At 40.3% G+C, this 15,409-nt stretch overlaps 1 protein-coding gene across 3 annotated transcripts; it reads right to left on the reverse strand.

Annotated features, from left to right (window-relative positions):
• Positions 1 to 443: 443 nt before the first annotated feature.
• On the reverse strand, positions 444 to 15,409 carry VDAC3 (voltage dependent anion channel 3). Of its 3 annotated transcripts, none has more exons than XM_006765525.2 (10): positions 15,377 to 15,409; positions 12,359 to 12,427; positions 11,301 to 11,350; positions 10,346 to 10,348; positions 8,535 to 8,687; positions 6,418 to 6,470; positions 4,761 to 4,988; positions 3,175 to 3,325; positions 2,293 to 2,350; positions 444 to 984 (listed from the first exon to the last, which is right to left on the reverse strand). In XM_006765525.2, exons 2-10 carry the CDS (start codon positions 12,423 to 12,425, stop codon positions 893 to 895), a joined length of 855 nt encoding a protein of 284 aa, XP_006765588.1. In that variant the 5' UTR covers positions 12,426 to 12,427; positions 15,377 to 15,409; the 3' UTR covers positions 444 to 892. The 3 variants fall into 3 exon arrangements, with proteins under 3 accessions (XP_006765588.1, XP_015420673.1, XP_006765589.1); XM_015565187.1 differs by lacking the exon at positions 15,377 to 15,409 and adding an exon at positions 12,911 to 12,937; XM_006765526.2 differs by lacking the exon at positions 10,346 to 10,348.

Here is a 15,409-nt window from a genome sequence, read left to right on the forward strand (position 1 = left end):
ATTTTTCTAGATGTAGTAATCAAGACTATTTTCCTGAAGCCTGGGAAGAGCCACAGATGTTTCCCCCTCCAGCTTTGGCCCCTCCTACCACACTTTCTTCCCTACAGTACTTCCTCCCCAACTGTCCCCTTTCCTTTGCCGGTCTTTTGACCACTCACACCCTCACTCTTTCTCAAAATGACCAGCCTGATACTACTCTACTCTGTACACTGCTAACTAAAGGCAGTCAGTGTCTCAACAGAACTGCTCTGCCTAGCAGAACAAAACTCACCGTTCCACTCCTCGGCCTGAGTGCAGAAGGAGTAGTAAGAGTGAGGTACACTAAAGTGGAAGGGACAAGCAACATAGATTTTTCAGACATACCACTTTAGGCATAAATCCCACCTATGAGAGCATTTTCCAAAGCAAATCACACCAAATATAAGAAAACCACCACTAGCAAATCAGATGAATGATTATGTTAAATGTGATGGGTTTATTTTATTTTACTCTGATGCAAAACCAAAGATTCCACTACAGCACAGAGACCAATATATCAAAAGGTCATGAAAAAGTGGTGTGGGACATGCAGGACGTGATGTACAAACTGGAGGTCAGGTTATCTCCTTTGTAACGTGACACTACATTGTCGCTGAGGAACACATGTAAAAGAATACTGCGGAACTGAACTGAAATGTGGCACACACATGACAACTTCCAGGCATGCCGTCAAGCACCTCCCTTAGGATGGACTTGCGATTTCTAGACTTCAGTGTGGGGAGAATTACCATTCTTTGGAAGAATAAAAAGTTCACACTTTTGAAATTTCAGAGAAGAATTTTAAGGCCAAAACATAGTGGGTTCATTTCTCTTCACCTCCAGGGAGAAATCTGATGCTTTATTCAAAACCGCATTAAGCTTCTAGTTCAAATCCCAACCCAACCTTGTGACCTCCTGCATTGAAGTTCTTTCCGTCGATTAAAGCTGATAGGGTCAGTTTGACTCCTAGGAAGAAGAGAACACAACAATCAGTTGTGACAAGTATTAGAATCAGAACTGCATTTACTAGAAACAACAGATGGAGTCAATGGCATGGGTTATGGCTGGGTGTAAGAGACATTAAACATGCAGCTATTACTAAACTCAACACAGGGTTATCCATAATCAACTGATCTGTAATGAGCAAAACATAATCATGGCAAACTTTAATTGGAATTCAGGGTTAAGAAGATTGAGTGATCAACCAAATTCATAAGCCACAGTGCCCAAGTTATAGCTAGAAATACACAAAAAAATTTTAAGCAAGAGTACTTGATGTTTTACTTTGTATGAACAATCAAATGTTACAAAATTGTCTGAATCAGCCTATAGTGATTATAGGTTGTTTTGTAGGTTATTTTCATTACTAGAGGCCTGGTGCACAAAAATTTGTGCACTGGAGGGGGCTTGGCATGGCCTGAGGGGATTGGGATGATACTGGTAGTCCAATGCTGACTTCCACTCCTATCTGCCATTCCCACTCATCCTGTCCCTGTTGTGCTTGCAGCAAGCTCACACCCAGTGAGTCCTGACTGGGAGAGGCTTGTACCACTGCAGCAGTGCTCACCAGCTGTGAGCTGGCTGGTTTGCCCTGAAGGGTGTCTAAGATCAGGGTGGGGGTCCCGCTGGGGTGCCTGGCCAGCCTGGATGGATGAGGGGCTGATGGCTGTTTGCAAGCTGGTCACACCCCCTTTAGGGTGGGGGGTCCCCACTGGGTTGCCTGGCCAGTCTGGGTGAGGGGCTGAGGGCCATTTTCAGGCTGGCCAATACCCCTGGTGACAGAAGCTCCCAGACTCTTTGTCTTTTTCTTTTTTTATTCTGGGATTTATTTACCTTCTATAATTGAAACTTTGTTGCCTTCAGTGGAGCTCAGAGCTGGCCGCAGCAGGCAGGAAGCTTGGCTTCCTCCATCACTGGAGCAACCAAGACTCCTGCTCGCTCGAGCTCTGTGGCCATGGCCAGCTGAAAGCAGGTATCTGGGGTATTTACCTTCTATAACTGAAACTTTGTTGCCTTCAGTGGAGCTGAGCTGGCCACGGCAGGCGGGAAGCTTGGCTTCCTCCATCACTGAAGCAACCAAGCCTCCTGCTTGCTCCAGCTCCATGGCTGCCAGCCACAATCTCAGTTGGGTTAATTTGCATATAGTTCGCTCTGACTGGCTGGTGGGCGTGGCTTAAGGCATAATGAGGGTACGGTCAATTTGCATGTTTGTATTTTATTAGATTAGATTCATCTATCACCTACCTGAACCCCACTGTTATTAATTTTACTTACCTGGTCGAAGAGTCTGAGTATAACCCAGTCCAATCAGGCTAGCGTTATTTACTTTAGCCTAAGATTAGGAGATGAAATAGAAACAGTGAGAAAACAATTTCATAATATGTAAGTCCATTACGACCACCACTTCATGCATCAGATTTCCAAAGCTAAAGCACCTTAGGGCCAATCTAGAATGACTGAAACTAAAAATTTAATTAATAAAAAAGATAAACCTTCTAAGAAGTTAAGAGAACTGGCAGCAACAGCAGGGACCTTGAAAATGCATGCAATAAAAGCCTCAAGCAAATCTTTTTAAAACACCGTGCAAATATCCCTGTGTACTGAATTCTTTGAGATGCAAGTTTACAGCCTTTGGTTAGAGCATGATCACTGGTAAGAGACAGATCTGGGTCAAATCTTGGCACTGCCACTTATTGTGTGACCCTGGGCAAGTTACCTGACCTCTCTAAGCCTCAGTTCCCTCATCTGTAAAACAGGCATGAGGACACTACTCACCACCTATAGTTGTGAGGATTAAATGAGATAATACATGTAAAGCCCTTAGCACAGTACCTGAAATTTAAGAGCTCAATTAGTGCTATTATTAATAAAAATTACTAATACCAATAGGAATAATCAAATCCCATGAATTTATAGATAAGAAATTTTGAGGCCAAAGAGAGGAAATGACTTGAGAAGGTCAGACAACAGCCAAATATAGGAGGAACTAGGACTAGAACCCAATATCCTGACTTCAGGTGTAATACTCTTTTCACTACACAATGACTAGCTCATAAAAGTTAATACAATTAGAACATGCAAACTACAACCATATCACAACTTTAATAACTTAGATGAAACCCTAAGAGTAGACACAATCTGGTAGCACTTTCTTACAGCTAGAGAAGTTCTACAATCCAACTTGTATTTAGCAGCGATGCCAAAACGGGTGTTGTTACTGCCAGCTGTCCAAGCAAGGTTTATTGACGTTTCAATCTTCTCATTAACCTTCTGGTAGATAGACCCTCCAAATTCAGTGCCATCATTCCTGTTTTCATGGTATAAGAAAAAGTCAAAATATCTAGTTTATACCATAGTTGTGATATAGAAACAAATTCAAAGACTTTCTAAACCAAGATGTCATTTAGCAACTATAGATTTCAGCCAACTTCTAGCATAAATAACTACCAATCAAAACAAGGAACTAAACCCAGTTATGTAATTTAACCACCTAATTAAAATGTAGTTAGCACTTGATTCATTTACTTGGCTCCTCTATGATATAAATTTTTTAGTCACAATTAAGTTATATACGAAGGCAGACACCTCAGGTGAATATGACCTAGAGGTCTCTCTGACGTTCATAGAATCTATAAACTTCAAAGTTGATTCAACAAAGATCCCACATAAAATACATACAGTGGTGTAAGTATGGGAATAGAGCCAATTCTGGATTTCATTTAAAAGTGTCCTACAGTTGCCCTAACTGGTTTGGCTCAGTTGATAGAGCATCAGCCTGAGGACTGAAAGGTCCCAGGTTCGATTCGGGTCAAGGGCATGTACCTTGGTTGCAGGCATATCCCCAGTAGGTGGTGTGCAGGAGGCAGCTGATCGATGTTTCTAACTCTCTATCCCTCTCCCTTCCTCTCTGTAAAAAATCAATAAAATAAAATAAAGTGTCCTACAGTTAGAAAGCACCCTCCCTACAATACTTAAGGTGCACTGCTCCAAAGAAGTACCTAAATTGCTTCAAGGCATCCCAGAGATTAGTCCCTGAGTTTTCATGGTTTTCCTGAAAACACTATTCATCAATCTTAATGCCACTGTCTATACCACTGCATGACTTTATTTTAGGCATCATAAGTGAATTAGAATATCTAGTGGAGGAAACATGCAACACTTCAAAAACATGTGCTTTCTCTTTCTAGTATAGCAGCAGTGGTGCCTAGTAGCCCAAGACATAAAATACAATTTAAAAGTTCAAATTCATTTCACCAATAGGATGCAGCCTACAGAAGTGAATCCAGAATCGCTTTGAGGATCTGCTGCTCCTGACCAAGGGTATCGGAAAACCTCCAGAGAATGACTGAATGCTCCAGTTCTTCATGACCCAAACAGACCTGTGTCAGAAGACTGCAAGGCTGAGTAGGCAGCAGAGGAAGGACCATCTCCTACGGACCCCTTGTATCAGGAGGTGACCCATGTCCTGGGCTCTCTCCATCCCAATGCTGCTTCTACAGATCCTAGAGTTCCATTAAGTATGGATGCAGGCTGAGAGGCCAGGAACTGCCAGTAACACTGCACAATGTACCAAGTGCACTAACCTTTGGCAATGTTTTGCTGACTATGAAAACTGCAGCAAGGCTGGGTGTCCACCAAGGCACACTAAATGCAAGTACCATCACTTCTCAACATGCTAACGGCCACCAACTTTTTGGGTGATTGTACTGGCACTAAGGGAGGAATAAATTATAAACACTCACACATGAGTGTGCAGCTGGAAGTCTGCAGCCTTGTAACCCAGGGCAAAATTATTCTGTGACAGTTTGGATTTGGCTGTGTCAAAACTCATCTGATAGCCAGCAAGCCAACCTTCAAAGCCTAGTACAGCCCAGCCATAGATGGTTGGGCCAGAAAAATCTATATCCACATTACTGCCAAGACTGAAACAATCCCGTTTGTAGGAGGCCTTCAACTTCCCACTCTTCTTTCTGTGAAAAAACAACACAACACATGTGAAGAGTAAGACTTTCTGATACTGTTCAGGAATCTTTACAGTAAGATCCCCTCTCTCCCCTAGCGGTAGATGGCAAACATACAGCAAACATGTTTCAAATTACTTAGCTTAAAAAATATAATTTTGTTAGTATTAGACATATATATACTATTTTTACCTATTCTTTAGTATAAATTCAAATGATGGGTTATTTCATGATTAATTTCTTGAAGGCATGAACAAACTTATAAAAAGGCCCTAACCGGTTTGGCTCAGTGAATAGAGTGTCAGCCCGGGAACTGAAGGGTCCCAGGTTCAATTTCAGTCATGGGCACATGCCTGGGTTGCAGGCTCAATCCCCAGTAAGGGGTGTGCAGGAGGCACCTGATCAGTGATTCTCTCTCATCATTGATGTTTCTATCTCTCTCTCCCTCTCCCTTCTTCTCTGAAACCAATAAAAAATATAATAAAAAAATTTAAAAAGGAGTAAGGTATTTCAGAACCAAATTAATAATCTGAATTATATGTATATGTAGAAGCCAAATTTCTTTAAATATTTCCAAATGCCCAAATGCTACAAAAGGTAACAACACCCGACACACTTAGCTTCCAAATTAATAACCTAACCTATCATGGAGAGAAGTGTACTTTTTTTTCTTAAAGGGTACAGCCCTTTTGTAAACACACTTATTTTCCTTAGGGTCAGTGTTTTCTCTATAGACAATGTTAGATAGATGGAAGAGAAGTGTGCATTTTTGAAGGGTAATACTGAAATTAGTTCTTAATAATCCTTTTCTATTCCAATCAGGCCTCTTATGAGAGACTATGTGTCCTGAAGATAGTTAAAGTGTGTGGCAGGAAGGATGCACCTGTTGATACAGCTAAGAAATGCCACTCTGTACTTTTCTTTTGATAGGCAGATAGGGAACAACATAAACCCATTTTTAGATAAAGAAATTGAAGCCGGGAAGTTGGGAGGATTTATTAAGGCTAAGAAAGCAAGTCAATAGCAGAACTAGTCAATATAGTGTTCTACATCCAGATTACATTGTTTTCTTAAGAAATTCTCAGCAAAATACCATATTATTTTGTAAAATACCATAATATACATCTAGTCCAAAGAGGCCCAGTGCATGAATCTTTGGAATCGCTTAGGAAATACCTAATGTCAGACCCTTCTAGTTCCTAAACTTTTTCTACTATTATGTGCCTCTTTGGACTAGATGTATATTTTTGTTCATCTGTTCAATTTTCAAAAAACAATTTTACCCTGCCTCAAGGGAGTCTTTCTTTCTTTTCACTGCATACACAAGGTCTCTAATATTCCTAACAACTTCTGAAGCATCAAAACTTTTTATTGCAATTTCGTACTTAAAACTCCTCAGGCTAAAAAACATTTCAGAAAATGGGGTTTGGATAATTACCCTGTGTTCGGTACAAATGTGGTATCAAGAGTCAGTTTCAACCCTTCAGCCAACTGAAAAATAAAGATTTAAAATGAATAATTAGTAACTTTCAATTCTTATTTTGACTCAAGAAATCAATTCTAAAGTTTTCTCTAACTTCCTCTCTAACAACAACAAAAAAAGGAAGTCATTAAAGACAAATATTAAATTATTTAATAAATTACCTCTTCATCCTTCTTTGTCCCTTTACCCCTTTACCCTTACCTCAGGCTTCATCATGATTCTCTCATCAAAACAACAGGTTAAAATATAAAGGTCAAATTCTCTTCCAGCCAGTAATGAAGATCACAGTACAAAACAACAAAGTCTCAATACAACAAAATACTCTCTTGAAATTAGAGTAATAAGACAGCCTGATATTTAACAAGCTAAGTTAAGTACTTCATCAGCTATATATATCCTATATAATAAAAGCCTAATATGCTAAGTCTGGTCCTCCGATCAGCCATTCAACCAATAAAAGCTTACTATGCTAATGACATGCTAAGGCCGCTCAACCGTTCTATGATGTGCACTGACCACCAGGGGGCAGACAGTCGACTGGTCAACCAGGAACTATGACATGCACTGACCACGAGGGGGCAGATGCTCCAACCTGTAGGTTAGCTTGCTGCTGGGGTCTGGCCAATTGGGACTGAGTGAGATGGGCCAGACATGCTCTGGAGCCTTTCCGCAGTCCCTCCCTGGCTAGCCAACCTCCCGCATCCCTCCCCAGCCCCTATCATGCAACAGTGGGGTCCCTTGGCCTGACCTGCGCCCTCTCGCAATCTGGGCTGAGAGACCACCGCCCCCCCCAGTGCGCGAATTTTGTGCACCAGACCTCTAGTATATATACTGCAAGTGTAGGCTGGCCTTCCTTCTCCCCGCTGCCGGCACCGGCTTCCCTCCGGCTACCAGCACCAGGCTACCCTCTGGCTGCCAGCACCTGGGACCTTGGCTTCCCTCCAGCTGCTGGCAGCTGGCTCCTTCCCCCGCCCACACCCGCCTTGGCCTGGAGCTGCCCGCGTCCGCTGCCACCCCCCTCCTTCCACCAATTGATTGCCTCGCTGGCCAGTGGCCTGGGCCTCCCTCTGCAGGGCGATTGTGGGGCGATGGCAGGGCCCCCCAACCAATTGCATCGCACCCGCCTTGGCTGGCCTAGCACCAATGCGTGTCCTGGTGTGGGCGTCCGGATGGTCGTTCTGCTGTTCAGCCTTTTGGTAGATGTGCATATTAAGCTTTTATTATTTTATATATGTGTGTGTGTGTGTGTATGTATATTAGAGGCCCAGTGCATGAATGGGGTCCCTCAGCATGGCCTGCGGGGATCAGCTGAAACTGGCAGTCCAACATCCCCTGAGGGATGTAGTAGTGTGTGAAGTGGCAGGTGGCTTCCCGCTCATCCTGGCCCCGCTGTGCCTGCCGCCATCGCAGTAGCTCGGTAGACTTGCTACCGCTCTGCTACAGGCACCACAGCTGCAATCGCCAGCCATGAGCCAGTTGTACGGTGCCCGTCAGTCAGCTGAGTGGCACTCCCACTGTGGGAATGCACTGACCACCCGGGGGCAGCTCCTGTGTTGAGCATCTGGCCCCTGGTGGTCAGTGCATGTCATAGCAACCGGTTGCTTAGGCTTTTATATATATAGATTACTTTTATAGGGTAATGTACATATAGACAACTTCAAAAAAAAGTGCCCTGTACATAGCAGGCCCTTGACAAATATTTGATATATTTATCTTTGAAAACATTATAGAATTTTAGAAACATTTTTCTATGGAGCAAATTTTGCAATGATTACAAAACAAAATTAAAACTAAATCACTGCAAATAGTTTGGTCTACCCAGGAGAGGCTTAGGTGTGTAACAGAATAAGTAGAACAGTTCAGAATAAAGATGTAGAGTAATAATTATGTACTCGCAAACAAAGCCCTACTTTCTATAAACATAAGACATACCAAAGAAGGCCATGAACAGAAAAAAAAATATGGCTCCTGGATAGGTTGTAAGATTTCATTTAGATTACATTGGGGTTTTTCCATCATCTTATCTGCAAGATAAATTTAACATACAAATATCTGCTAATGCTTCCTCTTACCTTATTCTCCCAAGAGATTTCTGTTCCAAGAGTATTGTCTGTGTTCCATTTTTGGGTGAATGTAAGTCCATAGTTACAGATCTTATATTTTGTCTCTAGGTTGCCTGATGCTTTCCCTGTGTCAGTATAAGCATGACCAGAAGTAGAAAATTCCTAAGCAATAAAAAATAACTTTAAAGGGTGCTCATCAAATAGCAAAATACCATTTCAGAAAGCAGTGTTCAATGCAGTAGACACCAGTACAATTAACATTTACCACAGCCCTTACTCTACAGCAACTTATTGCCTGCTTTCCTTCTTTCTAATCTCTAAATATTTTAACCAGTTTTAGATCTTTCCATTACTCCATCTCTCTTATTGATATTTCTTATTTCATATATTCTCTTACTAAATGGAAATCGTATATTCTCTCCTTTAAAAAAAAGTATCTTAATTGAAAATAAATGACTTTACTAAAAATGAGAAAAATACAGAATCTTAAACATTTTACTTCCATGGCCTGAAAAAGATGATCAGTTTTCTATCATCATTTAAACTATTAGTTAAGTTTAAAGTCCTTATAATTCACAAATCAGTGGAAGCACTAGTCTCTCTTCCTCCTTTTAATAGGGTCAGAACTCTATCGCATTTTTAAAAAATTATTTTTATTGTTATAAAATAAACTTAATATAATATTTATAATGTTAACCATGTTTTAATGTACAATTCAGTGGCATTTAGTACATTCACACTGCTATGAAAACTTTACTACTTTTTTCCACAAAACTATCTATTAAAACTTTCAGCATAAATGATTTTAATATTTGAAAGTATCTATCCAATTGCTATAACAAAATGCAATGTTATAATTTATTCCTCTACCTCCTTCTCCCCTTGTCTACCTTTAAAGTGCTTTCTATCAAATAGCTATTTGAGTACCTTAAAATAGATCCTCCTCTCTAGTTAGGTATCATTTCAGTCATATGACAATAAGCAATTAGAAATAGATATCCTTTTAGGGGAAGCAAACAGTCAACACCTGTCACTGACAATCTATGAACTGTCAAGAAAAAACCATTCTGATTGGCCCTTTTTTAAAGAACATTTCTGAAATACTGCCAACCCTGACCAGTTATATTTCACTGCCTGCAACATGAATCCTCCCTTTAACAAATACCCTGCTCCCTAACTCTGTTTCTAGGCTGATGAAACAACTGGGAAACTCTGATCTGTTTATCAACACCACACAGAAAGTTTGCAGAGAATATCATGCTGTATATTTAGGGCAAGGCCTTAGTAAAAAGTGATAAAAAGCTAGTCATGTTTAACAGTTCACACAATTATATTTAATGTGGCCAGCACTTTCTTTTAGTAGATCCAACTACTCGGTGTTTTATTTTTTACACTTACCTTTCATTAACTTGAAAGTATAGCATGTATATTTAAAGAAAGAGTAGTCAGTCTACCTTTCTTTTTTATCATTTCTTAGTTTAAAGTTTTGTCAAGTCTAAAATACCAGTTACAAATTTCAAAGAGAAGAAAGGCTAGTATTTTTCTAAGTTCAGTTCCAAGTTCATAATAGCGTGTTTTAGTCTAATTTCATAATTAGCTCAAACAGTGCAAAACACATTTATAACATGCACATAGCTCTACATTAAATGCTAAAAAGCAACAAAATAATCTTAAAATGTTACGGTTAAATAAAGGGCATATGATAAAAATATTAAGATGCAATCTAAGAAATTTGGAGCAATGGATATAATTTATCATGAATCAGTACCAGAGACCAAAAGCAACCATAAAAATAAGCACACATATGCTATTTTTCTTACCATCTGAATGAATATTCCCACACCACAGCAGCATGAAAGGGAGATAACATTTTTAGTTGATGGTTTTTGCAACATAAACCTAACTTGAGCAAATTCTGAATGAGTATTATATTTCGATTTTAACAGAACCATATACAATGTGCCCATCCTAATAGTGTAGTTGCATATATATTTACTCACCACTAGAAAATCCAGGGAAAGAATGACAGTGACAACCCAGGTTTATACAGAGTCTGAGACAAAGTATCATAAGAATTCCACATACCTCTTCCCTTCTAATTAAATCATTATACCTAGAAATAAACTTTGCATCTGTTTTAATAGGTAATACCAAAAAAGATGAGGCCAATTAGGAGAAATCAGAGAATGAGGTGAATGTAAAAGTAATCTAGTTGCTAAGACTTAATAAAAGCTCTGGTTAATGATGCTCTGAAAATATGCACATATATATCTTTTACTATATTCTTAACTTCCAGTAAAAAAGACTCCATGATCATCAATAAAAACTATAAACTAATTTCTATGTGCATTTTATTTCTACATTTGCTTCAATTAATCATGAAGAAGCAGAGGCTAAAATCAATTTATTCTTGTAAAAGGATGCTAAAACTTGTATGAACCCAATACAATGAAAGGAAAGTTTTCAGTGTCCAGACTCATGAAGATTCATAACAATATGGCACGGGTCAAATATATATATACACACACACTATACCTTCTGAGAGTAAGACTTAAGAATAGTCTAGTTATAACAAAAACAAAATTCAACCTGTTTCTGGGCTTAAGTGGCTGAGTGAGGATTCTCACTGAAATCTGAGAGTGGAAGAAAACTGTCGGGAAGAGAGCAAAGAGCCAAAAGTACGCTGCTTCACATAACCAGAATGAACACTGATTTTTAAATTGGTTCCTTTCAGTTCATGAGGATACATTTATTGAAAATATATTAGGTACTTACCACTCCACTACATGACTTGGTTCTCAGATCTATTTTGACCATGCCAAACCCTAGACACACACAAAAACACAGTAATGTACAAAATGTAACATTTACTCCAGTTTTTGTAACTCAGAAATGATGAAAATAGTCTATAGTCCCTTCCATTTGGGAAATACACAGTATTCTCGTTAGGTGAGACTTCCACAAGAAACAATTATAATGAACTAGCTTAAGCATAATTTTTAAACCCCTCAAAATAATGAAGTATTTTAAAACTATAAGTTAAAGAACAAATAAATGAATGAAATATGTACTATTCTGAGAACTAAATTAGAAAATACTATGCAGATATATATACAAGCTTAAAATATATATAATTAACATTACTAGTTAATAAAAAAAATCAAATGTGTACAACACGAAAAATTGAAATTTTAAAGACTAAACTTTAAAAACTAAAAATAAATGTCTATTGGATCAAAGAATATATGTTACTCTGAAGACGTTAAAAGTTGGGTCTTCACTCTTACAAAAACACTGCCATTATTTAGAGAAGGAAAAATGTATCCCCTGCTTTTGTAGCCACAGAAAGCATACATATTACAGATTTATATTATTTGGTCTTATTTTGTTTGTTTTGTTAATCCTCACCTGCAGATATTTTCCCATTGATTTTTAGGGAGAACGGAAGAGATAGGGAATGACAGAGAAATATTGATGTGAGAGAAACACATTGATTAGTTGCCTCCTGCACGTGCCCCGACCAGGACCTGGGCCAGGGAGAAGGCTGCAATCGAGGTATGTGCTCTTGACCGGAATCGAACTTGGGACCCTTCAGTCCACAGGCCAATGCTCTATCCACTGAACCAAACCGGCTAGGGCTGGTCTTATTTTTAAACAATTGTTTTTAAAACTTGTGTGACTCCTCTAAAGAATGAAGTCTAATAACCTGTTAATAGTTATCCCCTTAATTCTTGTGAGACACATTAATGTTGATTAACCTCATTTACTAACATGATATAAGCATTTAATACTAACATTTACCCCACATTGGAAATTTACAATAGCATACTTACCATATCCTTTGTTGAAGACATCCTTGGCAGCCTTTCCTAGGTCACAGTAAGTTGGTGTGTTACACATCTCTTATAAAGAAAAATGGGAACAATGAATAAAAATATCCATTTAGTATTTATTCACCCTTAGTCCTTCTACTATACAGTGCTGTGAGAAGAAGTACACGTTTTCTCTTCCTTTGCATCATTAATGCTTACACCCGAATGCCAGCAAAGCTGAGAAGGCATTCAGATCCTTTAAAAAAAGCTTTCCTGAACACTGAAAAATAAAAGGGTTTTTTTCAGGAGAGTCAGAGGTCATCTTCTGATAGTATTTCAAAGAAAAGAAATTTCTCACAGGCCAAAGGAGAAATGTGTTAATTTAACTTTTTACTTTAAAAAAAGGAAAATTTACATTAGAAAAACTTCTCTGAGGCTCCTATAAAGCCAAAAAGCTGTATAAGGTGACAAGATAAATTTGTTAAGGAACTGTAAGCTTAAACAGATGCACTAAAAATCTTCAGGGTTAACATTTTTGCCACTCTGAAATTAAGCTCTTAAAATAAGAATTACCGTATTAATTGAAATGCAATCATCCAGAATATGCCCTCTCAGAGCTCTTCTTTTTTTTTTATATATATATATTTTTATTGGTTTCAGAGAGGAAAGGAGAGGGAAGGAGGGAAGGAGAGGGAGGGAGGGAGAGAAACAGCATTGAAAAGAGAATCACTGATTGGCTGCCTCCTGCTCGCCCTTTACTAGGGATGGAGCCCGCAAGCCAGGCATGTGCCCTTGACCAAAATCGAACCAGACCCTCTATCCACTGAGCCAAACCGGTTAGGGCTCAAAGCTCTTCTTAATATAAAGTGCTACAATATTACCCATGAGCCAGAAATAGGAATAATTCTTCCTGCAGTAATCTCCTTATCAAAAATTGGTGTACTCTCAGGTTAAATCCCAAAGAGCCTTGTCTTTTTACCTTGCTGACTTAGTATTCACCCAGCTTTCTGCCGCCAACAAGACTCACATCGAAATGCTCAGTTCTATGAACTGCTGAACATACCCTTCCTTTGCCCTTTGTGTAACGGGAAATCTTTTCCTGCAGCCGTCTCAAAAACCATGTGTAACCAGCTGTACAACCACCTGAAGCAACCCAATTAGCCCCAGATACTAAACCAGAAAATTCCAGAGCACCAGCAGGCCCTTGCAATCCCTATGCCTACACATTCAAACCAGGATTTATTCAGCCCAGGTCTTAACCTGGCCTTCTGTTTGTTAAGTTTCTGCCTATGCCATCATACCTGAACGTGACATACACTTAGAATGCACTTCTTAATTGTGAATTCATTAAAAATTTGTTCCTTAACCTAAATCTGTCAAATACGACAGCCATTGGATGTTAAGGGAACAGTGTAATACACACATACAGATAGAGTTAGGAGGAAAGAGTATGTAAAGATGAAAGGGTCAGGACAAATGTACTGTCTCATACCATAATAAAACTTTGTTTCAAGGGAAGAGTATAGTAAAAATGAAAGGGTCAGGATAATAAATGTACTGACTCATTCCATAATAAAACTTTTTTTCTAAGCCAAAGGTTTCAGAGTTCACTTCCAGAGCAATTATTTTACAGTTCAGTTCCTTGTATTCAAATGATAGATTCTATACATTTTACACATTGCAATCTGGTATTACTTTTTATGATCACAACTGATGCTGGTGGTATCTGTTGAAATTTTGTCAGAAGACTATAATTTGCAAAGGTAAGTACAGAAAAAAAAACAGGCACCATACATTCAAATATAAATGTTAAGGCTTTTTAGAGTCTGTTTTTTCATCTCCTGACAAAAGAAAAGGTGCACTTGAATGTTTAGAAACATCCATCTAGATCAGTGGTTCTCAACCTTCCTAATGCCGCGACCCTTTAATACAGTTCCTCATGTTGTGGTGACCCCCAACCATAACATTATTTTCGTTGCTACTTCATAACTGTAATTTTGCTACTGTTATGAATCGTAATGTAAATATCTGATATGCAGGATGTATTTTCATTGTTACAAATTGAACATAATTAAAGCATAGTGATTAATCACAAAAACAATATGTAATTATATATGTGTTTTCCGATGGTCGTAGGCGACTCCTGTGAAAGGGTCGTTCGACCCCCAAAGGGGTCTCGACCCACAGGTTGAGAACCACTGATCTACGGACTCATCACGACTTTTCAGCATTCCACTGCGGGCGCTTTGCAAAAGTCGTGCAGCTGATTTCGTTTACCAGCTGATCTCGGTTCTGCCCCTAGCTCAAGCTTACTTCTTCGGGCCCACGGTTTCTGATGGGAAATGTACGACTGGTATGATCAAGCAAAAAATCAAGAAGACAAGAGACTTCACGTTACTCGAGAGCAACGAAAGCCGTCATCGCCCATTTCGATTAGCGCTACAAAATGCACTTGTTACTTGTAGACGCGCACACGGAGCCGAGGTTGCATCCGGTGCAGACGCGGGAGGAGAGGGCGTTCGTGACCTGGGTGCTGCGGCTTTACCCCGGAGCTGACCACACGGTCAGCGAAGAGCCCGTCTGTTCCTCGCGTCTCCTTTTCAGGCTGCACACACAGCATCCTCCCCACGGCGGTAAGGATGGAAGAGCTCCCACGATGCTGGGTAACAATTCCAGGGAGGAAGCTGGGGAGCGAGGAGTGGGTTTGGGGTTCGGGGACCCAACTTCCCTCCGAACCATCCTCCTTTCCGGCTTGACGCCAGGAAACAAATTCCCACGGGCACCCCAGGCGTCGGAGAGGCCGCGGCTCGGCGCTCGCAGCGCCGCCGGCCCCCGCCGGCGCAGCGGCTCCATCACCCAAGGCGGCCAGGGCAGCAAGGTCCCCTTTTGCCCTCCGCGGCCCACCCGGGCCCGCGCCCCGTTAGGCTGCGCTCTCCCTCCCGAGCCCTCCGTTAGGCCCGCCTCCCGTCGGGTCCCCGGCGCCATGGCGACCCACCGCCCCTGACCCCCGGCACGCCCCGCGACCGCGGCTCCCCTCACCTCCACCTAGAGAGCAGGTCTCTGCTCAGCCAG

Source organism: Myotis davidii, unplaced genomic scaffold (assembly GCF_000327345.1).
Source record: "Myotis davidii unplaced genomic scaffold, ASM32734v1 scaffold93, whole genome shotgun sequence".
Classification (NCBI taxonomy): Eukaryota; Metazoa; Chordata; class Mammalia; order Chiroptera; family Vespertilionidae; genus Myotis; species Myotis davidii.